At 52.6% G+C, this 27,875-nt stretch overlaps 1 protein-coding gene across 2 annotated transcripts; it reads left to right on the top strand.

Moving 5' to 3' along the window:
- Positions 1 to 133: 133 nt before the first annotated feature.
- Positions 134 to 27,624, top strand: FGR (FGR proto-oncogene, Src family tyrosine kinase). 2 transcript variants are annotated; one of them, XM_038758557.1, is made up of 13 exons: positions 134 to 353; positions 17,941 to 18,012; positions 19,696 to 19,938; positions 20,119 to 20,218; positions 20,641 to 20,739; positions 21,263 to 21,366; positions 21,555 to 21,704; positions 24,213 to 24,368; positions 24,867 to 25,046; positions 25,261 to 25,337; positions 25,541 to 25,694; positions 26,174 to 26,305; positions 26,539 to 27,624. In XM_038758557.1, the coding sequence occupies exons 3-13, from the start codon at positions 19,707 to 19,709 to the stop codon at positions 26,745 to 26,747; spliced, it is 1,593 nt and encodes a 530-aa protein (XP_038614485.1). In that variant the 5' UTR covers positions 134 to 353; positions 17,941 to 18,012; positions 19,696 to 19,706; the 3' UTR covers positions 26,748 to 27,624. The 2 variants fall into 2 exon arrangements, with proteins under 2 accessions (XP_038614485.1, XP_038614486.1); XM_038758558.1 differs by lacking the exon at positions 17,941 to 18,012.
- Positions 27,625 to 27,875: the final 251 nt, after the last annotated feature.

The raw sequence follows: 27,875 nt of genomic DNA, 5'->3' as shown, positions 1-27,875 counted from the left end.
CGCGGCATTGAGGCCGGTCCCGGGTGGGACGGGGGCGGGGGAAGGGGCGGGTGGCAGGAAGTGGTGAGAGGCCAAGGCTCCAGGCCCAGCCCTGTCCCCGCTGGGCCGCAACCCTACCTGCCCCCTCCCCCAGCCAGAGCTGGGGTGTCAGTGGTGGTGGGGGCAGGGGGGGATTTGGAAAGTATCTGATAGAGGCTGTGCTGCAACAGGACTTCACTTCCTCCGGAGCCCCGGGCTGTGCTGGGAGACCGGCAGACCGCAGCCTGCCCAGAGAGCATCCCCGCCCCCCAAAGTGACCAGCCGCCCCGAGACCTCCAGACCCTTCCGGCCCAACATCCGCAGTGGAGGAGCAGGTAGGGGTCCACATTGTCCCCCCGATGGGAGGCCGCTTGAAGAGGCCGGGGTCGCAGAGGCCCTCTGAGGTCCTGCCCTGGAGTTTGGACCGGACCGGGCTTGAGGCTTCGACCTTTGGGTTGAGGAGAGGTAGCGGGAGGGGCTGGGGAAGTGGGGGACCCTGAGCCTCTGGCTTGGAGGGACAGGAAGGTGGGGCTGCCATGGAGAGGACCCCAGCTAACCCCTGACCCACGCTGGAGTGACCCCAGACTCGGCCCAGTTAGCTCCAGACCCGGACCCTGAAAGGGAGGGGGATTTGGGGGGCTGGAGATTTGGGGGCCCCCAGGGGCTGGCTCTGCAGTCCCCCAGCAGTGCCCATAAGGGCACCGGGCAGCTTGTCTCCAGGCTGTCGCGAGTCTACAGGGGCACAGAGGACCCAGATGCAGGAGTAGGGAATGCCTGTCTTCCCCTCAACCCACAGGTGAGGACAATGGGGGTCAGGAAAGAGGGATGCGGGTCAGAAGAGGGGGGTCTCTGGGATAGGGATGGAGTGGGGGGAGAGGGAGCAGAGTGTCCAGCCCCAGCCCCTCATTGGGCTGCAGCCTCACCACCGGGCTGGGGGTGGGAGCAGGGGGTGTTCTAGGGCTTGGGGCTTTCCAGAGGGATCCCACCGAGAGCCTGCCAGTGGAAAGCCCCCTCTTCTGCCCCCTCACCTCTTCTCCTGCCCCTCCCTACTCTCCAGGCAGCCCGTGGGAACAAGGCCGAGGTGGGGGTGGGATCTGGGTAATCCAGGCCTGGGCATTCCTGCTGTCCCTGCTGCGGATATCCTGCCTTTCTCCGGCTTGGGGGTGGGTAGGTCTGTGGGAGGGGCAGGGACCGGAGGCTGGGGAGAGGTTACCATGGCTTCAGTGGCTGAGGGAGGCAAGGCCATTCCGGCTCCACGCTGGTGACTTCAGCTTTGGGGGCTCCTGCCCTGCCTCCAGTGACTCACTGAGACCCCCAACCTTCCTCTATCCCTCCGACTTCTAGTCCTGATTCAGGCCTGCTCCAGTGTGGAGGGAGGAATGGGTGGAAGGGGAGGGGGGTGACCATTGCTAGAGGAAGTTGCCCCAGAGGTAGGGTCAGCAAGCCCACCACCTGGTTCTGGGCACGAAGCAGGTCGGCAAGGTCAACCGGCACGGGCAGAGCTGGCGCTGAGCAGGAATCTAGAGCGAGAACTCCCATTAGTCCAGGGAACATCTTTACTAAATCTGTTGTATTATATCCTAATCGGTGGTATTTATTGAGTGCTTACTGCGTACAGAGCACTGTACTAAACTCTTGGGCGAGAACAATGCAACAGAGTTGATGGACACGTTCCCCTCTCACAACGAGCTCAGAGTCTAGAGGGGGAGACAGGCATTAATATAAGTTAACAATTCATAATTTATAGATATGTACATAAGTTCTATAGGAGATTCTCCCAAATGCTTAGTACAGTTCTCTGCACACAGTGAGCGCTCAAGAAACACCACTGATTGATTGATTAGTCTAATCTACTGGAAACCTGGGCGAGAGGCTCTGATATCCCAGAATCCCACAACCACGGACAAGGAAGGAGCTCTGAGAGGTCCACCATGCCCTCCCCATTGCTCTGGGCAGGATAGCCAAGGCAGGCAGGGTCTCCCCTTTGCTCCAGTATCTCCAGCAAACAGTGCTTTGCACATAGTAAGTGCTTAACAAATGCCATTATTATTATTATTATTATTATTATTATTAAATTCCACCCCTCGTCGAGTGAGGCCCTCCCAGTTCTTAGGGTGTGGAAGTTCTCCTTTATGTCTAAACTGAGTCCTTCCTGCTGCAATTTGAAGCTGTTCCTCCCCAAGGCGGAAGTCCATTCATTCATTCATTCATTCAATCGTATTCATTGAGCGCTTACTGTGTGCAGAGCACTGTACCAAGCATTTGGGAGAATCTCCTATAGAACTTATGTACTAAGTGCTTGGGAAGTCCAAGTACATATAGAGACAGTCCCTACCCAACAGTGGGCTCACAGTCTAGAAGGGGGAGACAGAGCTCAGACTCCCTGATGGCCTGGCCACCAAGGGCCCCAGGCCCCGGCCAATCAATCAATCAATCAGTCAGTCATATTTATTGAGCGCTTACTGTGTGCAGAGCACTGTACTAAGTGCTTGGGAAGTACAAGTTGGCAACACATAAAGACAGTCCCTACCCAATAGCGGGCTCACAGTCTAAAAGTGGGAGAACAAAACCAAACATACTAACAAAATAAAATAAATAGAATAGATATGTACAAGTAAAATAAATAAATAGAGTAATAAATATGTACAAACATATATTCATGTATACAGGTGCTATGGGGAAGGGAAGGAGGTATGATGGGGGGGATGGAGAGGGGAGATGGGGGGCATGGAGAGGGGCCACCTTGACTCCCATGACCTCTCCTCCAGCTGGAAATCCCTCTGGAGTCCCAGACATTAGGGTGTCTGGGGAGGAATCTGGGGGTCATGGCCATCTGTCTGTCAGGGGGACCTGAGGACTGGGGACCGAGAAGCAACCCAGGCCCCTCCATTGATTTGTGGGAGAGGACGTGGATGCGTAGTCAATCAATCAATCATATTTATTGAGCACTTACTGTGTGCAGAGCACTGTACTAAGCGCTTGGGAAGTACAAGTCGGCAACACATAGAGACAGTCCCTACCCAACAGTGGGCTCACGGTCTAGAAGGGGGTCTGCAGAGTAACTACAGCAGGCCCCAAGTCCCCTCCCAGAGCCCCCTGGGGCTGACCAACCCTGAGCAATTGTGCTGATGTCTTGTGGGAGGGGAGGGTGGCTTCCAAGCTGGGATCCCTGTCCTGGACTGGGGATGAGGAGGGGGCAGGGACCCGGGAGCTTTGTGCCACAGGACCAACTCCCTACAATAATAATAATAATGGCATTTATTAAGTGCTTACTATCAATCAATCAATCAATCAATCAATCACATTTATTGAGCGCTTACTGTGTGCAGAGCACTGTACTAAGCGCTTGGGAAGTACAAATTGGCAACATATAGAGACGGTCCCTACCCAACAGTGGGCTCACAGTCTAAAAGCGGGAGACAGAGAACAAAACCAAACATACTAAGAAAATAAAATAAATAGAATAGATATGTACAAATAAAATAAATAAATAAATAGAGTAATAAATATGTACAAACAGATATACATATATATAGGTACTGTGGGGAAGGGAAGGAGATAAGATGGCGGGGATGGAGAGGGGGACGAGGGAGAGAGGAAGGAAGGGGCTCAGTGTGGGAAGGCCTCCTGGAGGAGGTGAGCTCTGAGTAGGGCCTTGAAGGGAGGAAGAGAGCGAGCTTGGCGGATGGGCAGAGGGAGGCCATTCCAGGCCCGGGGGAGGACGTGGGCCGGGGGTCGATGGCAGCACAGGCGAGAACGAAGCACTGGTCTAAGTGCTGGAGGTATACAAGGTAATCAGGTTGCCCCACAGGGGGGCTCACAGTCTTAATCCCCATTTTACAGATGAGGTAACTGAGGCCCAGAGAAGTGAAGTGACTTGCCCAAAGTCACACAGCTGACAAGTGGCGGAGCTGGGATTCGAACCCCTGACCCCAAAGCCCACACTCTTTCCACTGAGCCATGCTGGAGCTCCCTGGTCTGACCTGATTGGGGTGGGAGGGGTTGTGGCAGGCTGTGGAGGTTGAGGGGCAGGATTGTGGGGTTTCCTTGCCTGGGGCGCCTTCCTCTAGGGTTCCTGCTCATTGCCCGCCTCTACACTTCCCACCCTGTGCCCCATTCCCACCCGGTTGGCTCTTGGCCTCTGGATGGGAACATGACTCCTTTTTTTTTTGGCTGGGGGAGACTGTCACAGGCCTCAAGACATGGGGGAGGGGGCAGGAAGACAAAAGTGGGGACTGTGGGGAGGCTGGTCTTCTAATAATAATTGTGGTATTTGTTAAATGCTTACTACATGACAAGTATTGTACTAAGTGCTGGGAAAGAGGCAATATAAGACTGGACAGAGCCTCTGCTCTTCACGGGGCTCATAGTCTAAGGAGAACAAAGATTTTGATCCCTATTTTACTGATGAGGAAACTGAGGCACGCAGAAAATAAGTGACTTTCTCAGGGTTACCCAAGAGGCAAGTGGCAGAGCTAGAATTAGAACCCAAGTCTCCAGATTCCCCAGTCCGTGCTTCTTCCAGGAGACCATATTGCTGCCCGGGAGAGAGGGGGCAGAAAAGGGCAGGTGGCGGGGAGAGCATGGCTATTTGTTTCTCTGGGTGGGGACACGAGGATTGGGCAGATCAGTGTCAGAGGGAAAGGGGTTGGGGGGGTGCCTCGGGCCTGGGGGGGACGGGCACTCTGGGGGCTGGCCCCCCTCCTGGCCGTGGCTCCCAGAAAGAGCCTAGGGATCCCAGAGAGGTAATGAAGCGCTTAGTACAGTGCTCTGCACACAGTAAGCGCTCAATAAGCCCAGTGTTGGGTAGGGACCGTCTCTATATGTTGCCAACTTGTACTTCCCAAGCGCTTAGTACAGTGCTCTGCACACAGTAAGCGCTCAATAAGCCCAGTGTTGGGTAGGGACCGTCTCTATATGTTGCCAACTTGTACTTCCCAAGCGCTTAATACACTGCTCTGCACACAGTAAGCGCTCAATAAATACAATTGAACGAATAAATACGACTGAATGAATGAATGAATGGTGGCCCACTGCCTCTCCCCCTCCTCCCCCACCCCCCCCCGCCTTACCTCCTTCCCCTCCCCACAGCACCTGTATATATGTACATATTCATTCATTCAATCATACTTATTGAGCGCTTACTGTGTGCAGAGCACTGTACTAAGCGCTTGGGTAGTCCAAGTTGGCAACATATAGAGACGGTCCCTACCCAACAGCGGGCTCACAGTCTAGAAGGGGGAGACGGACAACAAAACATATTAACAAAATAAAATAAATAGAATACATACAAGTAAAATAAATAAATGAGTAATAAATATGTACAAACATATATACATAGTGATTTGAATACAGATAGCACATCCCTCTAAATGGTTATCACAGCCAAAAGTTTGGTAGACTGTGAGCCTTCTAGACTGGGAGCTTTTGTACGTATTTATTACTCTATTTATTTTACTTGTACGTATTCTATTTTATTTCATTTTGTGCATATGTGTTGTTTTGTCATCTGTCTCCCCCTTCTAGACTGTGAGCCCGCTGTTGGGTAGGGACCTTCTCTATATGTTGCCAACTTGGACTTCCGAAGCGCTTAGTCCAGTGCTCTGCACACAGTAAGCGCTCAATAAATACGATTGAATGAACGGGCCATCGGTGCCCACTTATGGCAGGGGGATAAGTGTGGCATTATAGGTAGGTCCCGAGAGTGAGGCATAATGGTTAGAGCCTGGGGCTGGGGCCCGCTGGACTGGGACAAGTTCTGTTCCCCTACCTAAACTGTTCCTTCTCCTCTGACAGACCTCTCCCTTCTCCCACTCCCCATCTTTTCCTCTCATAATCAATCAATCAATCATATTTATTGAGCGCTTACTGTGTGCAGAGCACTGTACTAAGCGCTTGGGAAGTCCAAGTTTGCAACATATAGAGACGGTCCCTACCCAACAGTGGGCTCCCAGTCTAGTCCCTAGTCTCCCCCTTTTAGACTGTGAGCCCACTGTTGGGTAGGGACTGTCTCTATATGTTGCCAACTTGGACTTCCCAAGCGCTTAGTACAGTGCTCTGCACATAGTAAGCGCTCAATAAATACGATTGATGATGATGATGATGATAGTAATGATAGTGACTGTCGCCCTCTCTAGAGGAAGACCGTCACCCGGAGTCCAGGTCATTTGCGCTTGGATCTGTAACCTCTGGGTCTCTATATGTTGCCAACTTGGACTTCCCAAGCGCTTAGTAATAATAATAATAATAATAATAATAATAATAATAATAATGGCATTTATTAAGCGCTTACTATGTGCAGAGCACTGTTCCAAGCGCTGGGGGGAATACAAGGTGATCAGGTTGTCCCACATGGGGCTCACAGTCTTCATCCCCATTTTACAGATGAGGTCACTGAGGCTCATAGAAGTGAAGTGACTTGCCCAAGGTCACGCAGCAGACATGTGGCAGAGTCGGAATTCGAACCCATGACCTCTGACTCCAAAGCCCAGGCTCTTTCCACTGAGCCACGCTACTTCTCTAATGATGATGATATTTGTTAAGTGCTTACTGTGTGCAAAGCACTGTTCTAAGCTCTGGGAGGATACAAGGTGATCAGGTTGTCCCACGTGGGGCTCACAGTGTTAATCCCCATTTTACAGATGAGGGAAATGAGGCCCAGAGAAGTGAAGTGACTTGCCCAAAGTCACACAGCTGACAATTGGCGGAGCCGGGATTCGAACCCATGACCTCTGACTCCAAAGCCCATGCTTTTTCCACTGAGTCATGCTACTTCTCTTAGTACAGTGCTCTGCACACAGTAAGCGCTCAATAAATACGATTGATTGATTGATTGATTGGGCATTTGCTGTTCACTCCACGCACTCTCAGCACTTCTGTTCACATCTATAAATTAGGTATTCTAAATGATTTATTTCTATTAATTTCTGTCTCCCCCTCTAAGACTGTAAGCTCTTTGTGAGCAAGGAACGTGTCTACCAACTCAGTTGTATTGTACTCTCCCAAGCGCTCAGTACAGTGCTATGCACGCTGATAGCACTCAATAAATTTATTCATTCATTCAATCAATCGTATTTATTGAGCACTTACTGTGTGCAGAGCACTGTACTAAGCGCTTGGGAAGTACAAGGTGGCAACATATAGAGACGGTCCCTACCCAACAGTGGGCTCACATACCAGTGATGATGATGATGATGATGGTATTTGTTAAGCGCTTATTAGAGTCCAGCCCTTTGCTAGGCTCTAGGGTAAATAAAAGATAATCATGTTGCAGACAGCTGAGGCTCACCCGTCTAAGAGTGAAGGGGACAGGTATTTAATAATAATAATAATAATAATAATAATGGATTTATTAAGCGCTTACTATGTGCAAAGCTCACCTGTAAAATGGGGATTAAGACTGTGAGCCCCCCGTGGGACAACCTGATCACCTTGTAACCTCCCCAGTGCTTAGAACAGTGCTTTGCACATAGTAAGCACTTAATAAACGCCATTATTATTATTGTTATTATTACTAAGTGCTTGGGAAGTACAAATCGGCAACATATAGAGATGGTCCCTACCCAACAATGGGCTCACAGTCTATAATAATAATAATAATAATAATAATAATGGTATTTGTTAAGCGCTTACTATGTGCAAAGCACCGTTCTAAGCGCTGGGGGGATACACGGTGATCAGGTTATCCCACGTGGGGCTCACAGTCTTAATCCCCATTTTACAGATGAAGGAACTGAGGCCCCAGAGAAGTGAAGTGACTTGCCCAAAGTCAGACAGCTGACAACTGGCCCGCTGTTGGGTAAGGACCGTCTCTGTATGTTGCCGACTTGGACTTCCCAAGCGCTTAGTACAGTGCTCTGCACCCAGTAAGCGCTCAATAAATACGACTGAATGAATGAATGAATTGGCAGAGCCGGGATTTGAACCAGCTAGAAGAGGGAAAGGCACTTGAAGATGGCAGTTAGGGTGGGAAGAAGGGGAAGGGGCAAACATTACGAGAAGGTGAGAAGGAATGGGGTCGGATGCATGGGTGGAGGGGTTGGATTTTGAGAGGAGACAGGAGAACTCATCTAGAGATCCTGCTGGGAAAGATGGGAGCATTGAAGAAGGGACCGGAGTAGAAAGGGACTGGGGAGGGGCATTGTACTGGACTCTCCCAAGGGCTTAGTACAGTGCTTTGCACACAGTAAGTGCTCAATAAGTACTACGGATCATCATCATCAATCGTATTTATTGAGCGCTTACTATGTGCAGAGCACTGTACTAAGTGCTTGGGAAGTAGAAATTGGCAACATATAGAGACAGTCCCTACCCAACAGTGGGCTCACATTGGGCTACCTCCTTCCCTTCCCCACAGCACCTGTATATATGTATATATGTTTGTACATATTTATTACTCTATTTATTTTACTTGTACAAATCTATTCTATTTATTTTATTTTGTTAGTATGTTTTGTTTTGTTCTCTGTCTCCCCCTTTTAGACTGTGAGCCCACTGTTGGGTAGGGACTGTGTCTATATGTTGCCCATTTGTACTTCCCAAGCGCTTAGTACAGTGCTCTGCACATAGTAAGCGCTCAATAAATACGATTGATGATGATGATGATGAAGGGACCGGAGTAGAAAGGGACTGGGGAGGGGCATTGTATTGGACTCTCCCAAGGGCTTAGTACAGTGCTTTGCACACAGTAAGTGCTCAATAAGTACTACTGGTTGATTGGTTGGGAGGGGGAGCTCAGCGCTCCGTCCAGCCCTCTGTGTTCTGCCCAGTCCTCCAGAGCATCATCATCATCAATCGTATTTATTGAGCGCTTACTACGTGCAGAGCATCACTGTTTAGTGCTCCCATCCGCCATGTCACACCCCTCCCCGGGGCCCCAGAGGGAGGCTCTTTTGCAACGTCTGAGTTTCCCCTGGGGGAAGGGGCTATGGCCTGGCCCCCCATGCGGAATGATGCGTTGCTCAATGCTGTGGTGCAATGGGTAAGGCCGAAAATCCAGTTGCTCAACAGCCCCAGCCCGGCCTGGCCAGCGTCATGTGCTGGGAAATAGCCTCTCTGCTGGGAGACCGATGTGGGGGGGGAAGAGAGGAATCAATCAATCAATCAATCAATCAATTGTATTTATTGAGCGCTTGGGAAGTACAAGTTGGCAACATATAGAGACAGTCCCTACCCAACAGTGGGCTCACAGTCTAAAAGAATAACAATAATGGCATTTATTAAGCACTTACTATGTGCAAAGCACTGTTCTAAGCGCTGGGGAGGTTGCGAGGTGATCAGGTTGTCCCACGGGGGGCTCACAGTCTTCATCCCCATTTTCCAGATGAGGTAACTGAGGCCCAGAGAAGCGAAGTGACTTGCCCAAAGTCACCCAGCTGACAAGTGGCGGAGCCGGGACTTGAACCCATGACCTCCGCCTCCAAAGTCCGTGCTCTTTCCACTGAGCCACGCTGCTTCTCTAATGGGTTGGAGGGGTCCTGGGGACCCAACAGTGGGCTCACAGTCTAAAAGAATAATAATAATGGCAGTTATTAAGCACTTACTATGTGCAAAGCACTGTTCTAAGCGCTGGGGAGGTTATGAGGTGATCAGGTTTTCCCACGGGGGGCTCACAGTCTTCATCCCTATTTTACAGATGAGGGAACTGAGGCCCAGAGAAGTAAAGTGACTTGCCCAAAGTCACCCAGCTGACAAGTGGCGGAGCCGGGACTTGAACCCATGACCCCAGACTCCAAAGTCCTTGATCTTTCCACTGAGCCACGCTGCTTCTCTAATGGGTTGGAGGGGTCCCCAGGACCCGTGGACCGGCCCGCCACCCCTCCCACTCTTGCTCAGCCCTGGGATGGGCGGCCACCCGTGGGGCGGGGACCGAGAGAGCCCAGGCCTGGGAACTACAAAGAAGCAGCGTGACTTAGTGGAAAAAGCACAGGCTTGGGAGGGAGAGGACGTGGGTTCTAATCCTGACTCCACCACTGAATAATAATAATGATGATGATGACATTTATTAAGAGCTTACTATGTGCAAAGCACTGTTCTAAGAACTTGTCTGCTGTGTGACCCTGGGCACGCTACTTAACTTCTCTGTGCCTCAGTTATCTGTAAAATGGAAATGTCTGCTGTGTGACCTTGGGCAAGCTACTTAACTTCTCTGTGCCTCAGTTATCTGTAAAATGGAAATGTCTGCTGTGTGACCTTGGGCAAGTCACTTAACTTCTCTGAACCTCAGTTACCTCATCTGTAAAATGGGGATTAAGACTGTGAGCCCCACGTGGGACAACCTGATCACCTTGTATCCCCCCCAGCGCTTAGAACAGTGCTTTGCACATAGTTAAGTGCTTAACAAATGCCATCATTATTATTAAGACTGTAAGCCCCGCACGGGACAACCTGATTACCTTATACCTACCCAGTACTTAGAACAGTGCTTGGCACATAGTAAGTGCTTAACAAAAACCATAATAATAATGATAATTATTATCATTACAGGAACTCAGGTTCCAAACCCCATTCTGTCTCTCATCTGCTGAGTGACCTTGGGCAACTCGCTTAACTTCTCTGTGCCTCTAGTTTCCCTATCTGTAAAATGAGGATTAATACTTTTTCTCCCACATTCTGCGAGCCCCATATGGAGCAGGGATTAATACTAATATTAATAATAGTGGTACTCGTTAAGCATTTACTATGTACCAAGCACCATTCTAAGTCCTGAAGTAGATACAAGCTAATCACGTTGGACACAGTCCCCGTCCCACATGGGGCTCACACTCTCATCCCCATTTTGCAGGTGAGGTAACTGAGGCACAGAGAAGTGAGATAACTTGCCTAAGGTCACACAACAGATAAGTAGCAGAGCCGGGATTAGACCCTAGGTCCTCTGGCTCCCAGGTTCTTGCTCTATCCACTAAACTATGCTGCTTCTCGGGTCAGACTTTATCCGACCTGATCATCTTAAATCTTCCCCAACATTTAGCACGATGCTTGGCACGCAGTAAGTGCTTTACTAAAAGCATCATTATTAGGAGTTTGACTCACAGGCCTGTCTCACCTTGGCATTATCCTTGAATCTTCTCTCTCATTCAACACACATATTCAGTTTATCACCAAGTCCTGTCGATTCGACCTTCACAACATCACTAAAATCCGCCCTTTCCTCTCCATCCAAACTGCTACCCATTAATCCAATCACATCCTATTCTGCCTTGATTACTGTATCAGCCTCCTTGCTGACCTCCCTGCCTCCTATCTCTCCCCACTTTGCTGCCCAGATCATTATTCTACAGAAACATTCAATCAATCAATCAATCAATCAATCGTATTTATTGAGCGCTTACTGTGTGCAGAGCACTGTACCAAGCGCTTGGGAAGTACAAGTTGGCAACATATAGAGACAGTCCCTACTCAACAGTGGGCTCACAGTCTAGAAGGGGGAGACGGAGAACAAAACCAAACATATAAACAAAATAAATTAAATAGAATAGATATGTACAAGTAAAATAAATAAATAGAGTAATAAATATGTACAAACATATATACGTATATACAGGTGCTGTGGGGAAGGGAAGGAGGGAAGATGGGGGGATGGACGGGGGGGTGAGACGGTCCCCACCCCCCAGCGTGCTCCCAGTCTAGATTGAATGAAACTGAATCGCATTGAATTAAATTCATTCATTCATTCATTCAATCGTATTTATTGAGCGCTTACTGTGTGCAGAGCAATCTACTACTACTACTACTACTACTAATGATGGCATTTGTTAAGCGCTTACTATGTGCAAAGCACTGTTCTAAGCCCTGGGGAGGATACTAGGTGATCAGGTTGTCCCATGTGGGGCTCACAGTTTTCATCCCCATTTTACAGTTGAGGGAACTGAGGCCCAGAGAAGTGAAGTGACTTGCCCAAAGTCACACTAAGTGCTTGGGAAGTACAAGTTGGCAACATACAGAGACGGTCCCTACCCAACAGTGGGCTCACAGTCTAGAAATGCGATTGAATGAATCATGCGATTGAATGAATTCAGCCCATGTTTCCCCACCCCTCAAGAATCTCCAGTGGTTGCCCATTCAATCAATCAGTCATATTTATTGAGCGCTCACTGTGTGCAGAGCACTGTACTAAGTGCTTGGGAAGTACAAGTTGGCAACATAAAGAGACAGTCCCTACCCAACAGTGGGCTCACAGTCTAAAAGGGGGAGACAGAGAACAAGACCAAACATACTAACAAAATAAAATAAATAGAATAGATATGTACAAGTAAAATGAATAAATAAATAAAGAGTAATAAATATGTACAAACATATATACATATATACAGGTGCTGTGGGGAAGAGAAGGAGGTAAGATGGGGGGGATGGAGAGGGGGAGCGAGATGGTCCCCACCCACCAGCGGGCTCCCAGTCTAGATTGAACAAAACCAAACATACTAACAAAATAAAATAAATAGAATAGATATGTACAAGTAAAATGAATAAATAAATAAATAGAGTAATAAATATGTACAAACATATATACAGATATACAGCTGCTGTGGGGAAGAGAAGGAGGTAAGATGGAGGGGATGGAGAGGGGGACGAAGGGGAGAGGAAGGAAGGGGCTCAGTCAGGGAAGGCCTCCTGGAGGAGGTGAGCTCCGCATCAAACAGAAACTCCTTACCATCGCTTCACTCAATCCCCTTGCCCCCTCCTACGTCATCTCGCTACTCTTCTACTACAACCCAGCCTGCACATTTTGCTCCTCAAATGCCAATCTACTCACTGTCCTTCTATCTGGTCTAACTCGCCACGGACCTCTTATCCTCGTACGGCCTCTGGCCTGGTACGCCCTCCTTTTTCATTTCTGACACACAGTGACTCTCCTCACCTACAAAGCCTTATTGTAGGCCCAACTCTTCCAAGAAGCCTTCCCCGTCTAAAGCCCTCCTTTCCTCTTCTCCCACTCCCTTCTGTCTCTCCTTGACTTGTTCCCTTTATTCACCACCACCCCAGCCCCAAAGCATTTTTTAACATATCCTTAGGTTACTTATTTATATTAATGTCTGTCTTCTCCTCTGGATTGTAAGCTCAGGGATTCTGCCTATTATATTGTGTTATACTCTCAAGTGCTTAGTACACTGCCGTGCACACAGTAAGCACTCAATAAATATGAATGATTGATTGAGGCTCGCTGGGAGTTCACAGCTACATAGCTCATTTGAGGGGATATCCCTCAAATGGGGATCTTCCCCTTTTAGACTGTGAGCCCACTGTTGGGTAGGGACTGTCTCTATATGTTGCCAACTTGTACTTCCCAAGCGCTTAGTACAGTGCTCTGCACACAGTAAGTGCTCAATAAATACGATTGATGATGATGATGATGATGATATCCCTCCGCCCTCTCTGCATGGCTCCCCAGTATGGCTCCCCTTTACCCCCACTGGGCTCTGGGGAGGTCAGTGGGGTAGCAGCAGAGTCGTCTAGTGGACAGAGCAAAGGCCTGGGTGTCAGAAGGACCTGGGTTCTAATCCTGACTCTACCACTTGTCTTCTGTTGTGACCTTGGGCAAGTCACTTCCCTTCCTCTGTGCCTCAGTTCCCTCATCTGTAAAGTGGGGACTAAGACCGTGAGTCCCATGTAGGACAGGGACTATGTTCAAACTGATTAGCTTGTATCTACTCCAGTGCTTAGAACAGTGCTTGACACAGAGTAAGCACTTAACAAATATCATAATTATTATTATTATTATTATTAGCAAGGCACAGACTGTGGTACTCTGGATGATCTTTGAGGTGGCAGAGAACCAACCAAGAGGCCGGTGGAGGGAGTCTGGGGGGTGACAGGGCAGACACACGGCCTTGGACTCACTCTGTTCTCTGCCCCTCCTCCAGGAAGTCTCCCGACCTTCCTCTCCCCACCCCCTTGGCTTTTATCTCAGGGTGAATATTTCTGTGTCTGAATTTCTCAGAAAGAAATGCCTGACAGACCAGACCACGGTTGGGATCCCCTCTATTCTTCCCCCTCCTCGTCTCCCTTTCCAGAACTGGCTCCTAATTCCCTGGCTGGAATTAATTCCCCCTCCTGTCCTCCTCCCGGAAAGGGGAGAGTGTTGCCCTCCTTCCCATAGATGATAGTTATCGTACTCTTCCACATGCTTAATCCAGTGCTCTGCTCACAGTGAACACTCAGTTAATACGATTGATCGATTTTAAAAATCCCCCCCGCCAACTTGTTTCCCTTCTACCCTCCCTCCTCCCAGCAGATGTTTTGGGGGTGCAGGGTCCTGGGGAACCCAGAGTGTGCATGTGTGTGGGTTGGATATGTCTCTGTATGTGCACCTGTGTGTAAGCGCTCAATAAATACGATTGATTGTTTGATTGATTGATTGGTGTGTGTGTGGTGTGTGTGTTTGTGAGGTCTGGGTATGAGTTTCTGAACCCACTTTTGTGGCTCATCATCATCGTCATCAATGGTGTTTATTAATAACAATAATAATAATAATGGCATTTATTAAGTGCTTACTATGTGCAAAGCACTGTCTAAGCACTGGGGAGGTTACAAGGTGATCAGGTTGTCCCATGGGGGGCCCACAGTCTTAATCCCCATTTTACAGATGAGGTAACTGAGGCATAGAGGAGTTAAGTGACTTGCCCAAAGTCACACAGCTGACATTTGGCGGAGTCGAGATTTGAACCCATGACCTCTGACTCCAAAGCCCGTGCTCTGTGAGCCCACTGTTGGGTAGGGACTGTCTCTATATGTTGCCAACTTGTACTTCCCAAGCGCTTAGTACAGTGCTCTGCACACAGTAAGCGCTCAATAAATACGATTGATTGATTGATTGAGCCACTCTGCTTCTCTATTGAGTGCTTACTGTGTGCAGAGCACTGTACTAAGCGCTTGGAAGAGTATAATACACCAGAGTTGGGAGACACATTCCCTGCCCACAAGGAGCTTACAGTCTGGTACCCCTGTGCGTTTGGTGGTTTTCGCCTAGCGATGCTCTGTTTTGGGGTGAACAAAGTCACCTTAACATTTGGGGAAAAGAAACAGTTGTTCCAGCCCCATTGTGGTTTCCCCCAAACCCCTATCCCCTTGCAGAGGCTTGGCCTCAGAGCAGTGGACAGTCCCCCCACATACACAGCAGCATGGCTTAGTGGAAAGAGCACGGGCTTTGGAGTCAGAGGTCATGGGTTTGAATCCCGGCTCCACCACTTGTCAGCTGTGTGACTTCGGGCAAGTCGCAACTTCTCTTTGCCTCAGTTCCCTCATCTGCAAAATGGGGACTAAGACTGTGAGCCCCATGTGGGACAACCTGATAACTTTGTATCTACCCCAGTGCTTAGAACAGTGCTTTGCACATAGTAAGCGCTTAACAAATACCATCATTATTATTATTATTTTTATGCACACAAAGGGGCAAGCTATGGCCCCCAGTGCCCTGGGCCTCCAGAGCCTCCATCGGGCTGGGACTCTGCTATGGCTGGAGGAGTTTCAGGGCCAGCTTATTCAATCGTATTTATTGAGCACTTATTGTGTGCAGAGCACCATACTAAGAGCTTGGGAGAGTACAAAATAATAATAAACAGACACATTCCCTGCTCACAATGAGCTTGAGACCACCGGTGATGTTGATATGTTGGCCCTGGGTCTCTCAATCCTCTCCCTCCTTCTTCCTAGCCACTTCCCAGAAGAAACCAATTGATCGATCGCACGTGGGAGCTGAGCACTTACTACATGCAGTGCACTGAATGACCAATTTGGGAAGTAGACAGGATCCCTGCCCTCAGGGGGCTGATAATTTCGAGTTCAGGGCACTGAACTGAGCGCCTGGGAGAGAATAATAGCATTAGCATTAGCATGGGAAGCAGCGTGGCCTTGTGGATAGAGTGCTGCCCTGGGAGTCATGGGTTCTAATTCTGGCTCTGCCACTTGTCTGCTGAGTCACCGTGGACAAGTCACTTCACTTCTCTGTGTCCCAGTGACCTCGTCTGTAAAATGGGGAGACTGTGAGCCCCATGTGGGACAGGGACTGTGTCCAACAGGAGTTGCTTGTGTCCACCCCAGTGCTTAGTACAGTGCCTGGCACATAGGAAGTGCTTAACAGATGCTATAATTCTTAGCATTATTAATAGATATAATTTCCGTCCCCAAGGAGCTTACCGTCTAGCGGGGAGACAGATACTAAAATAAGGAACTGCCTGGAGGAAGAAGGATAAGCACCCTGAGGAGGCATTAGTGCTGGTTGCTTGTATCCCCTTGTATCCCCCCAGCACTTAGAACAGTGCTTTGCACATAGTAAGCGCTTAACAAATGCCATTATTATTATTATTATTATTAAGTGGCACCAATCTCCCGTGCATCTTGGAAAGCTAACCACCCTGTCTACCTGGGCCCTGGAACCCGACCCTCTAATCAATCAATCAGTGATATTTATTGAGCACTAGCCATGTGCAGAGAGCTGGACTAAGTGCTTGGGAAAGTACAATATAATAGAGCCCGTAGAAGCAGTCCTTGCACATAGTAAGCGCTTAACAAATGCCATTATTATTATTAGTAGTAGTATTAAGTGGCACCAATCCCCAGTGCATCTTGGAAAGCTAACCATCCTGTCTACCTGGGCCCTGGAACCCGACCCTCTCAATCAATCAGTCAGTGGTATTTATTGAGCACTAACCGTGTGCAGAGAGCTGGACTAAGTACTTGGGAAAGTACAATATAATAGAGCCTGTAGAAGCAGTCCTTGCACATAGTAAGCGCTTAACAAATGCCATTATTATTATTATTATTATTATTATTATTATGTGGCACCAATCTCCAGTGCATCTTGGAAAGCTAACCATCCTGTCTACCTGGGCCCTGGAACCCGACCCTCTCAATCAATCAATCACTGGTATTTATTGAGCACTAACCATGTGCAGAGAGCTGGACTAAGTGCTTGGGAAAGTACAATATAATAGAGCCCGTAGAAGCAGTCCTTACCCTTGCAGAGAAATAGCATGGCTCAGTGGAAAGAGCCAGGGCTTGGGAGTCAGAGGTCATAGGTCCTAATCCCGGCTCTGCCACTTATCCGCTGTGTGACTTTGGGCAAGTCATTTAACTTCTCTGTGCTTCAGTTCCCTCATCTGTAAAATGGGGATTAAAACGGTAAGCCCCATGTGGGACAACCTGATTACCCTGTATCTACCCCAGCGTTCAGAACAGTGCTTGGCACAGAGTAAGCGCTTAACAAATACCAACACTATTATTATTATTATTATAAGTAGCTTACAGTTCACAGGAGGAAAGACAGTAAAATAAATTTCACACCTTGAAAACCCTCGCTCCCAACCTCCTCCCCGCTCCGCCTCCTGCTCTCTTCCATCTCTCCTCCCTCCCCACTGCTCTCCCCCCACTGCTTCCGCCAAGCCCAAGAGTCCCCTTTTTCTATAAAACACCCCCCAGCCTCACCCCCCGTCCCTGCCTTGTCTTATCTCTGGAGATGAGTCGGGTGCTGTCCATGTCAGTGCCCAGTGGTGAATTCAGTATGTGTCTCCCTGAGGTGTTTGAGGGGCTTGGGCCTGTATGTCAGTGTGTTGCGGGGGTGGGATGGCGTGACATGCACATATACACTAATATGCAGGTAATTGTGAGTCCTCCGAGTGACAGGAGGAAAGCTGAGATTAAAGGGCGAGTTAGAGAAGTAGAATTTGGGAGTCCTGGATCCCAGCTTCTCTGGGTCTCTCCTCCCAGGCTCCCCGGGAAGAAGAGAGGGGAATGGTGGGGGGCTAGTTGGGGGCAGGGGTGGAATAGGGGCACAGCTGTGCACCAGGGCTCTGGGCTCAGAGTGTGGACATGTAGGGCCAGGTGAGGCTAGGGACACTAGGAGGGATCCGGAGCAGCTCGAGGCCTGAAATGGGAAGTGCTTCCTACTTTCTGGTTCCATAGTGGGCTCAGACTTCTCTCCACCCTCAGGAACCCTGCCCTGTGCTCTCTGACCATGGGACTGCTCAACTGATCTGTGGAATTTGGGGGGCTCATCTGTCTGTAAGTAGGGGACGAGGGGCAGGAGGTGGGATGGGGGAAAGACTGGCAGGGCTGGCCGGGTACGGGAAGGCGGTCTGGCCCCGGGTTCTGACTCTTGGGAACCAGAAAATAGGCTGGAGGAATGTGAGAGCAGGCAGAGTAGGGACTGGCTGTGAGGTTCGGGATACGATCTCTTCCATCCCCTCGTCCCCATGTCCCCCCATCTCCATCTCCCTATCGCTCCACTCCCTGATTCCATCCGCTATTCTCCATCCCCCATCTCCCCATCCTTCCTATCCCGCATCCTTCAACCCCCATGACCCATTCCCTCATCCCCCTGACTCCCACCTCTCCGGCCCTATCCCCTAGTCCCTTGACCCTGAATATCCAGGTCCTCGGCCCCTCCCATCTCTCCCCTGGCTCACTGGGTGAGTCAGAAAGGGTCTGGGCTGTGACTCAACATTGAGGCTGGGGTCCGGTGGAGCTCATGCTGCTCTCCAGGCACCCCCACCCCTCACCCCTTCAGTGAACAGGCGGGGCGGGGAGTGGGGAGTGCGGTTGGTAGCCCCTGGCTAGCAGAACAGCCCAGCCCCTCCCAGCCCCAAGCCCTGTCTCCCCCAGCCCCTTCCTCTCCCACAGCCTCTTCCCCACCAGTTTTCTCACACACAGACCCTGTTGCCAAGCAACCGGCATTCAGGGGCGGGGGGCTGTTGGAAAGGAGTCTGGGAAGAGAGTCGGTTTGAGAATACTGGGGGAGTGAGGGTGGTCTGGGGCAGCCCACGCCCCTTCCCACAGCCGCCCCTATTTCAGCCCACTCACTCCTTGACACACACACACTTTCTCTGTGACCCACACCCGCTCACTCCCTGACACACACTTGCTCACTCCCTGATACATAATACACACACTCCTTGCACACATTCAGATGATACCCTCTAATTTCCTGCTCCCAAACACTGTCACATCCACTGTCATGTACATACACTCATTGGTTCTCATTCTCACAGCACACATGCACTTACTGAAACACTCACACTCTCTGAGACCCACACGTCAAGACGTTCACAAAGACACACTCACTTGTAGACCTGACCACCCTCTCCCCTTCTCCCAGCCCTATGTGACTTATGATCCCGGACCCCTGACCTCTGGGCCCAACTCTGACTCCAGCTCCTGGCTGCACCACATCCCCCAGCATAATAATAATAACTGTAGTATTTGTTAAGCACTTACTATGTGCCAGGCACTACACTAAGCGCTGGGGCACATACAGGCAAATAGTGTTAGACCCAATCCCTTTTTCATTCATTCAATCAATCAATTGTATTTATTGAGCGCTTACTGTGTGCAGAGCACTGTACTAAGCGCTTGGGAAGTACAAGTTGGCAACATATAGAGACGGTCCCTTTCCCAAGTGGGGCTCAGAGTCTCGATCCCTATTTTACAGATTGGGTAACTGAGGAACAGAGAAGTAAAGTGACTTGCCCAGGGTCACACAGCAGACAAATGGCAGAGATGGGGTTTGAACCCATGACCTTCTGATTCCCGGGCCCGTGGTCTATCCGCTCTATCCATGGCCTGCCCCTGGCCCAAGCTTGGGCCTCCCTTTCCTAAGGCAGAGAGGCATCTGTGTGGACCCTCAAGGGGCAGGGGGCTCATCTAGAGCCCACTCCGTTAGACGTTCTCCTTCTTTTTCTGCCCCAGGTGGGCCCAGAATGGGCTGTGTGCAGTGCAAGAAGAACTCAGAGGTGGGCAGCAAAGGCGAGGCTACAGGAAGCAGCGATGGCACCGGCGGCTTGGCGTTCAGAGATCGCTACGGCCCCGACCCTACCCAGACCCAAGCTCCCGTCAACACCACCCGCATCCCAGACTACAATAACTTCACCCCAAGCCCGGTCACTTCCACTTTCATGAGCACCAGCGGGCTACGGCCAGGAGCCATCCCAGGTCAGGGCCACTGATGACCACGATGGGCCGCACCAGGGGCCTTGGGGTTGTCCTGGTGCCCTGGGCTCTGGCCCACCCGGCCTGGGGAGCCGGTGGGTAGGGGGCCGACCGTCGGTACCCGAGTGAGGGGTGGGGGCTAGGCCCCCTCACAAGCTGAACTCAGCACCCCCGTGCCCGCAGGCGGTGCCACCCTGTTCATCGCGCTCTATGACTACGAGGCTCGGACCAGTGAGGACCTCTCCTTCAGCAAGGGCGAGAAATTCCACATCCTCAACAGCTCGTGAGTTTCCCCCGCGCTCCCAGGGGTCTGAGCCAGGGGCTGGGGGATGGGGCAAGAGAATGACCTGCTCCAGACCCTTGGGGGAGGGCAGACCCGGGCCATGCCCAGGCCCAACCCAGGAGCCCACCCTGGGGCACAACTTTGAACCTGAATTGAACTGGCCCTACCCCTCTGGCTGGGAGAACTGGCACTGGGGAGCCGAGGTCCGGGGAGGTGATGCCCGCGGGGCTTCCCTGGGCCCACCCGGGCCCTGCATCGGGTGGCTCTTAAGCCAGGCTGCTTGGGATGGGGGTCCAGAGGCGGGAGTTTTCCCTGTCCCTGCCACAGGAAGTGGAATGGCTGGGCTGGGGGAGAGAAGGGACGTGGTCTTGGCCCTCCACGGTCCCCCGGGCCTGACCCTGCCCTGGGTTTTGCCTCACCAGCGAAGGCGATTGGTGGGAAGCGAGGTCTCTGAGCTCCGGGTTCAGCGGCTACATCCCCAGCAACTATGTGGCCCCCATGGACTCGATCCAGGCGGAAGAGTGAGCGCGGGCGTGGGCCGTGGCGGGGGCGGGTGGCAGGGGGAGGGGAGGAGGGGCGACCGGGCGGGCAGGTGGATGAGCACGTACAGAGGAGTGCAGGTAGAGGGGGTGGGGTGTGGGTGGATGAGCTTGCATAAGGGAGTAATAATAATAATAATGGCATTTATTAAGTGCTTTCTATGTGCAAAGAACTGTTCTAAGTGCTTGTGCAGGTGATGTGCCGGTGGGTGGATGGAGAAATCAAAGGCTCCAGGCTGCCCCTGCCCAGAGATCTCCACTGCCCGGAGCCAAGCTCTTCCCAAGCCCCCCAAGGAGTGGGTACTAGGTCTCCTGGGTTTGGGCCCAGCTGAACTGCCCTGCCTGAGTCTCAGCAGGATGGCTTCCCCCTGCCTCCCACCAGTCTCCAGGGCTTCCCCGTTCAGCGGGCAGAGCTGGGGTGGCTGCCCGGAGTCCTGGCTCCCCACCCTGCCCTGCCCCTCCAGGAGCTGCCCTCTCACCAGCCTATGACACCCCCCCACACCAGGTGGTACTTTGGGAAGATTGGGCGGAAGGATGCCGAGCGTTTGCTGCTGAGCAAAGGAAACCCCCAGGGAGCCTTCCTCATCCGGGAGAGCGAGACCACCCTAGGTCAGGGGGCAGGGCTGGGAGGGGGGCACAGGGAGGGGAGAGGGGCCGCGGGCCAGGCCGGTCAGAGACCACGACAGGGAGGGAGTCGTGAAGGCGGGGAGGTGGGCCGGGGCTGGGCCTGCGGGCACCTCTTGGACAGAAAGGGGCCATGGTGCGATCCCCGTGACCCCTGCCCTCCCGCCCCCCAGGTGCTTATTCCCTCTCCATCCGGGACCGGGATGACGTCAAGGGTGACCACGTCAAACATTACAAGATCCGCAAATTGGACAGCGGCGGCTATTACATCACCACCCGCACCCAATTTGACACCGTGAGGGAGTTGGTGCAGCACTACATTGGTGAGGGGCTGGGGGGTGGAAGGGAGGGCCCGTACTGGGGAGTGAGGTGGGGGTCGGATCGTGGTTTTGGGGGGGGAGGAGGGAGAGTTAGGGTGAGGGGGCGCCTTGGTGATGATGATGATGATGATGACGGCATTTATTAAGCGCTTACTATACGCAGAGCACTGTTCTAAGCGCTGGGGAGGTTACAAGGTGATCAGGTTGCCCCTTGGTGGGGGAGGGTGAGAGATGACAAGTTTCTGAGCATCTCTATAGTCTCCACCTTGGCCTTCCCTCTCTCTCTGCCCCGATTGATCGAATGGTCAATCAATAGTATGTTCTGAGCACCTACTGTGTGCCGAATGCTGGAGCGAGAGCTTGGGAAAGTACAATAGAGTAAGGAGATACAATCCCTGCCCTCAAGACACTTATAATGTAGTAGTAGTAGTAGTAGTAATAGTATTTATTAAGATCATTCTGTGTGCACGGCACTGTATACTATGAACTGGGAGAAAATATACAGGTGGGAATTAAACACGGTTTAGTGGAAATTACAGATAGAAGGAAGACGAAAAGGGAAATCAGACTTGAGTAAGTGCTTAATAGGATGGGGGGAGATTCATACAGGAGGTACAAGTCAGAGGATCTGGGTTTTAATCCTGGCTGTGCCACTTGTCAGCTGCATGACCTTGGGCTAGTCACTTAACTTCTCTGTGCCTCAGTTTCCTCACCTCTAAAATGGTAATAAGACTGTGAGCTCCATGAGGGCAGGGGCTGAGTCCAACCCGATGTGCTTGAATCCACCCCAGCCCTTAGTAAAATGGAGTGAATGTCAAGTGGTTAAAAGGTACAAATAATAATAATAATCCAAATCCAATAATCCAGTCCAATACAAATCCAAGTACAGGGTTGACACAGAAGGGAGAGGGAGCTAGGGACAAAAGGGCTTAGTCAGGGGAGGCCTCTTGGAGGAGGAGATGTGATTTTAATAGTGTTTTGAGGTGGAGAGAGTGATAATCTGTCAGATATGATGGGGGAAGGAGCTCCTCAGAGGCAGGATGCGGGTGAGGAGTAGGTGACAAGATAGCCAAGATCGAGGTACGACGAGCAGTTCGGCATCAGAGGAGAAAAGTGTGTGGTCTGGGCTGTAATAGAAAATGAGTGAGGTAAGTTAAGAGGGGGCAAAGTGATTGAGTACTTTAAAGCCAATGGTAAGGAGTTTCTGTTTGAGGCGGAGATGGATGGGCAACCACTGGAAGTTCTCGAGGAGTGGGGAGATGTGGACTTGATTTTTTTTTAGAAAAATGACCCAGACAGCAGCATGAAGTTGGGACTGGAGTGGGGAGAGACAGAAGGCAGTGAGGTCAGCGAGGAGTCTGATGCAGTAGTCAAGGCAGGATAGGACAAGTGCTTGGATCAGTGCAGTAGCAGTTTAGATGGAGAGGAAAAGGCGGATTTTAGTGATGTCATGATGTCTCCCCATCCTGCTTTACCCCGCTGCTCTCCTCCTACAACTCAGCCCACGCACTTCCCTCCTCCAATGCCAACCTACTAGCTGCATTCTGACCTTTTCTATTTTGCCACTGACCCCTTGCCCACATCCTCCCGTGGGCCTGGAGGTCCGTCCACCTTCATATTCATTCATTCATTCAATCGTATTTATTGAGCGCTTACTGTGTGCAGAGCACTGCACTAAGCGCTTGGGAAGTACAAGTTGGCAACGTATAGAGACGGTCCCTACCCAACAGTGGGCTCCCAGTCTAGAAGACAGACCATCACTCGCCCCATCTTCGAAACCCTCCTGAAATCACACCTCCTCCAAGAGTCCTTCCCTGACTAAGCCCTTATTTTTCCTCCCCCACTACCCCTTTGTATCACCTATGCATTTGGCAGTGTACCCCTTAATCACTTTGATACCCCAGATTAGAACCCAGGTCTTTCTGATTCCCAAGCCTGGGCTCTTTCCACTAGGCCACGAAAATTATTACTATTATTAGGGCCTTCCAGCAAACACCCAGTGAGCCTGAAAGAAGAGGGATAGGGTTTTGGGGAGGGCCTGCTCCCGGCAGAAGAGTGACTCGGCTGGGCAAAACCAATCAATCCCAGTGGGTGTGGAGGTGCTGTGGACCAGGAATTGGGGGTGGCCCCTTTTAGAGGCAAGTCTGGGCAGGTTCCTGCTGCTGGCTAATTCAGCAAGGGAGTAGCGGATTGTTCCGGCATTTGGAGCCGGGGAGTCTGGGAGCTGGAGATCTGGGGAGATGGGAAATCTGCAAGCTGGAAAGTCTAGGAGCCAGGAGATCTGGGAATTGGGGAGGCCTGGGAGTTGGGGTGTTTGGTAGCCAGCCCCTCTAGATGGTAAACTCCATGAGGGCAGGGATTGTGACCACCAATGCTATTGGACTCTCCCAAGTGCTTAGTACGGTGCTCTGTACACAGTATGTGACCAGCAAATACCACTTATTGATGAATTGATTGCATGTGTCCGATCCACTTCCTTCCCCCCCACCCTCTGTCCTCATTGCTTTCCAGAAGTCAATGATGGTCTGTGCCACCTGCTGACCAAGGTCTGTGTGAACATGAGGCCACAGACCCTGGGCCTGGCCAAGGACGCCTGGGAGATCGCCCGTGAATCCATCAGCCTGGACCGCAAGCTTGGCATGGGCTGCTTTGGGGATGTGTGGATGGGTGAGGAGGACAGAGGGGGCCTCCCTGGGCTGAGGAGAGGAGCCTACTACCCCCCAGTCTGGCAACCCCCTAGAAGGCTCCCCCTGCCAGGGAAAAACTAGTCAGGGTATGGGGACCATGGGACCACTGGGACATAGCCAAGCTCCCAGTGAACTGTACTCCCAGCCCAGAAGTTGTCTTAGAAAATTCCAGACTTCCATGGGGCAGATGTCATGGTTTCAGGGGCCTTGGGGAGTCACAAATGCCCCACAGTGCCTAGGACCCTAGGGTCATCGAGGCTTCCTAGCTAGCCCTCTGTAGCCCGATGCTTACAGTCAAGGGAGGACATGCTGGGGGCAGGGATGGAGGGAATCATACCTAGACCCCCCGCTCCAGAGGCTGGCATCCCACTGTGCCCACAGGGCTGGGAGCACAAGCTCTGCCATCTGGCACTGCCGCTGTACCCCTGCACGGAGATTTCCCCCTCGTGACCCTTCCCTTGCCCCCTCTCCGGCCCAGGAACGTGGAATGGCAGCACCTTGGTGGCGGTGAAGACTCTGAAGCCGGGCACCATGAGCCCGGAAGCCTTCCTGGAGGAGGCTCAGATTATGAAGCGGCTGCGACACGACAAGCTGGTACAGCTGTACGCGGTGGTGTCCGACGAGCCCATCTACATCGTCACCGAGTACATGAGCCAAGGTCGGAGGGCAAGGCTGACGGGCCTGGGTGTGGAGCCGGAGGGGGTTGAGGACTGATTTCAGGGGCAGGGCGTTGAGGGTGGGACCCAGGCAGGGGATGGGGCAAGGGTGGAAGGAGCAGTGAGTGGGATTCAGGGGCAGGTGAGGTGGGGCCTGAGGGCACCTGGGCCTGGGCGAGCCAGTAAACCCTACGATCCTGGTGCTGCCTCCACCAGGGAGCCTACTGGATTTCCTCAAGGATGGTGAGGGCCAGCGCCTGAGACTGCCCCAGCTGGTGGACATGGCAGCCCAGGTGAGGGGCGGTGGTTTTTGGAGACCAGGGAACTGATTGGGGGATGGGTGAGGGGGCCGGAGGACTGGCAGCAGGAGGGGTGGTGAGAGAAGGGGTCCCAAGGGCCGGGGAGCTGGGGGTGGGTGGGTCAGGGGGCAGAGGGCTGGCAGAGGGCAGAGGACCCTCCCCCTCACCACCCGCCTGTACCTCCGGTGCCTGAGCAGATTGCGGCGGGCATGGCGTATATCGAGCGCATGAACTACATCCACCGGGATCTGCGAGCCGCCAACATCTTGGTGTCAGACGCCCTTGTCTGCAAGATTGCCGACTTTGGGCTGGCACGTCTCATTGAGGACAATGAGTACAACGCCCGACAAGGTGCCCCCCTTGCCCCTTCCTACCCTGTCAGCTAGGTGCTCTGCCCCACCCTCCTGCCCGTCTCCCCTTCCCAAGCCCTGTCCAGGAAAATGCCCCCAACCTCCGTTCCCACCCCCTACCTTGCCTGGTGAGGCAATCCCCCAATCCCAACTCTTCTCCACCTTCTCTTTCCCCAGACCCGACTGACAAGGTGCCCTCCTCCCACCCCCCTGCCCAATTCCCCTTCTCCTACCTTGCTCCTTCTTGCCCCCTGCAAGGTTCTTGCCCACCTGCTCTGACCCCCTCTCCTTCTTGCCCCACCCCATATCTCCCACCTAACTGCCCCCCTCTCCCCTGCTCCCCGACTCCAGCCCTGCCCCGGGTCCTGAGGCCCTTGCTAGCCCCCTGAGTTTCCCCCAACCTGACACCAGCCTTCCTCCCTGTGCCCCCTTCAGCCCCACCCACCATCACCCCCTTCCCCACCTCTCCTTCTCCCACAGGGGCCAAGTTCCCCATCAAGTGGACAGCGCCCGAGGCCGCGCTGTTTGGACGATTCTCCATCAAATCGGACGTCTGGTCCTTTGGGATCCTGCTGACTGAGCTGATCAGCAAAGGCCGGGTGCCTTATCCAGGTGAGGGAGACCCCCGACCCAACCCTAACCCAAGCCGCCGCCTGGGTCCCCCGTGCCCCATACCTCCGCCTCCCCTTCACCCCCATCTCTCCCGTTCTCCCTGGGCCCCTTCAGCTCCCTCACACCCTCCCAGCTCCCCGGCCTTGCTCCCACCTTGGACCCCTCCTCAACTCTGGCACCCAGGAAAGGGGCCCCAGCCCCTGCCTGATGTGTGCCCACTCCCCACCCCACAGGGATGAACAACAGGGAGGTGTTAGAGCAGGTGGAACGGGGCTACCGCATGCCCTGCCCCCCGGGCTGCCCGCCCTCGCTGTATGAAGTGATGGAGCAGACCTGGCGGGCCGACCCTGAGGAGCGGCCCACCTTCGAGTACCTGCAGGCATTCCTGGAGGACTACTTTACTGCCACGGAGCCCCAGTACCAACCTGGAGATGCCCCCTGACCCCCGACCCGCTGCGTAAAGTCATCCCCACGGGGTCAGGGGAGCGGGACTCCCCGCCAGACTGCACCTCTGCCTGTCCCCTGCTAGGCCCCAGACACCAGCTACGTGGCTGGGGTGGGGGTTTGGGGCTGGGGGGCACCAGTCTGATCTGCCCCCTGGATCAGTCTCCAAGTGGCCAAGCTAGAAGCCCCGGCTTGACCGATGAGTACATTGCCCAGGATCCTGGGCCAGCCTCTCCTGCCCCTTCCCGTGCCCTGCCTCTGTTCTGCCCAAGCCTCTTCCTGCCTCGGCTCTGATCAGCTGCCCCCTCCCCAGCCTTTTTGCCTTGTTATTTATAAAGTTGTGTTTCCCTGCTCTCCTCCGACCTTCCCTGTCCCCCTCCACCACCCTTCCCTGCCCACAGCTGCCCTCTCCCACCCTCCCCTCCCCCTCCGTTGCCCTCTTCCATCATCCCTTGACCCGTCCGCCCTCCTCCTTGGGATGTGGGGACTGGGATTGGGGCCCTGGTTCCGAATCTGTTGGCACTTTCTCTGGGATAGGAGGCAGGGAGGTCTGGGCCTTGGGGCCCCTCCCCAACCTGGTGAGGGCACTGCCCCTCCCATTCCTGGGGTCCAGCTCAGCTGGCCACTGCCTCAGTGCCCCCAGAGACCACCAGGCCGGGGTTCAGGACAGAGAGCTGGGGGGCCAGGCCAATACTCCTCTTCCTCTTCCTCCTCCCCCCGACCCCTTCACTTCGCACTCCCTAAGGAGCATCCCCGCCCCTCGCTCCATCTGCTGTAGGGGTGGCCCAGCCCCAGTTGCCCTGCCACGGCCGGCCCGGTGCCCGGGCTCCTGGGTCCCAGCCCGATGGAACGTGCCCCAGCTCTGCCTCGTTTCAGCTGAGTGTGTTTGAAATCAATTCTGTAAATAAATGAAACAATATGTCTTCTACCAAGGGAGTCCCTGGGGGTCCTGCCTGGAGGAGGACTAGGGCTGGGGGTGGGGTGGGGTCATAAAGGGGAACCAGAAGGGTGGGGGAAGGGAGAGAATTGTAGGAGGGAGAGGGGACCCAAGGGAATGGGGCAGGGGGAGGGAAGGGAGGTGGAGAGAGAGGGGACTCAAGGGCAACGGGGAGAGAAGATCATGGGA

Source organism: Tachyglossus aculeatus, chromosome 16 (genome assembly GCF_015852505.1).
Source record: "Tachyglossus aculeatus isolate mTacAcu1 chromosome 16, mTacAcu1.pri, whole genome shotgun sequence".
Lineage (NCBI taxonomy): Eukaryota > Metazoa > Chordata > Mammalia > Monotremata > Tachyglossidae > Tachyglossus > Tachyglossus aculeatus.
The sequence above is the reverse complement of the archived record's forward strand: the minus strand, read 5'-3'. Positions and strand labels throughout refer to the sequence as shown.

Coding starts and splice junctions, on each gene's coding strand:
- FGR (XM_038758558.1), top strand. CDS start 19,707: ATGGGCTGTGTGCAGTGCAAGAAGAACTCAGAGGTGGGCAGCAAAGGC. Junction 19,939..20,118: donor ACGGCCAGGAGCCATCCCAG/GTCAGGGCCACT, acceptor CCGTGCCCGCAG/GCGGTGCCACCCTGTTCATC. Junction 26,306..26,538: donor AGGCCGGGTGCCTTATCCAG/GTGAGGGAGACC, acceptor CCCACCCCACAG/GGATGAACAACAGGGAGGTG.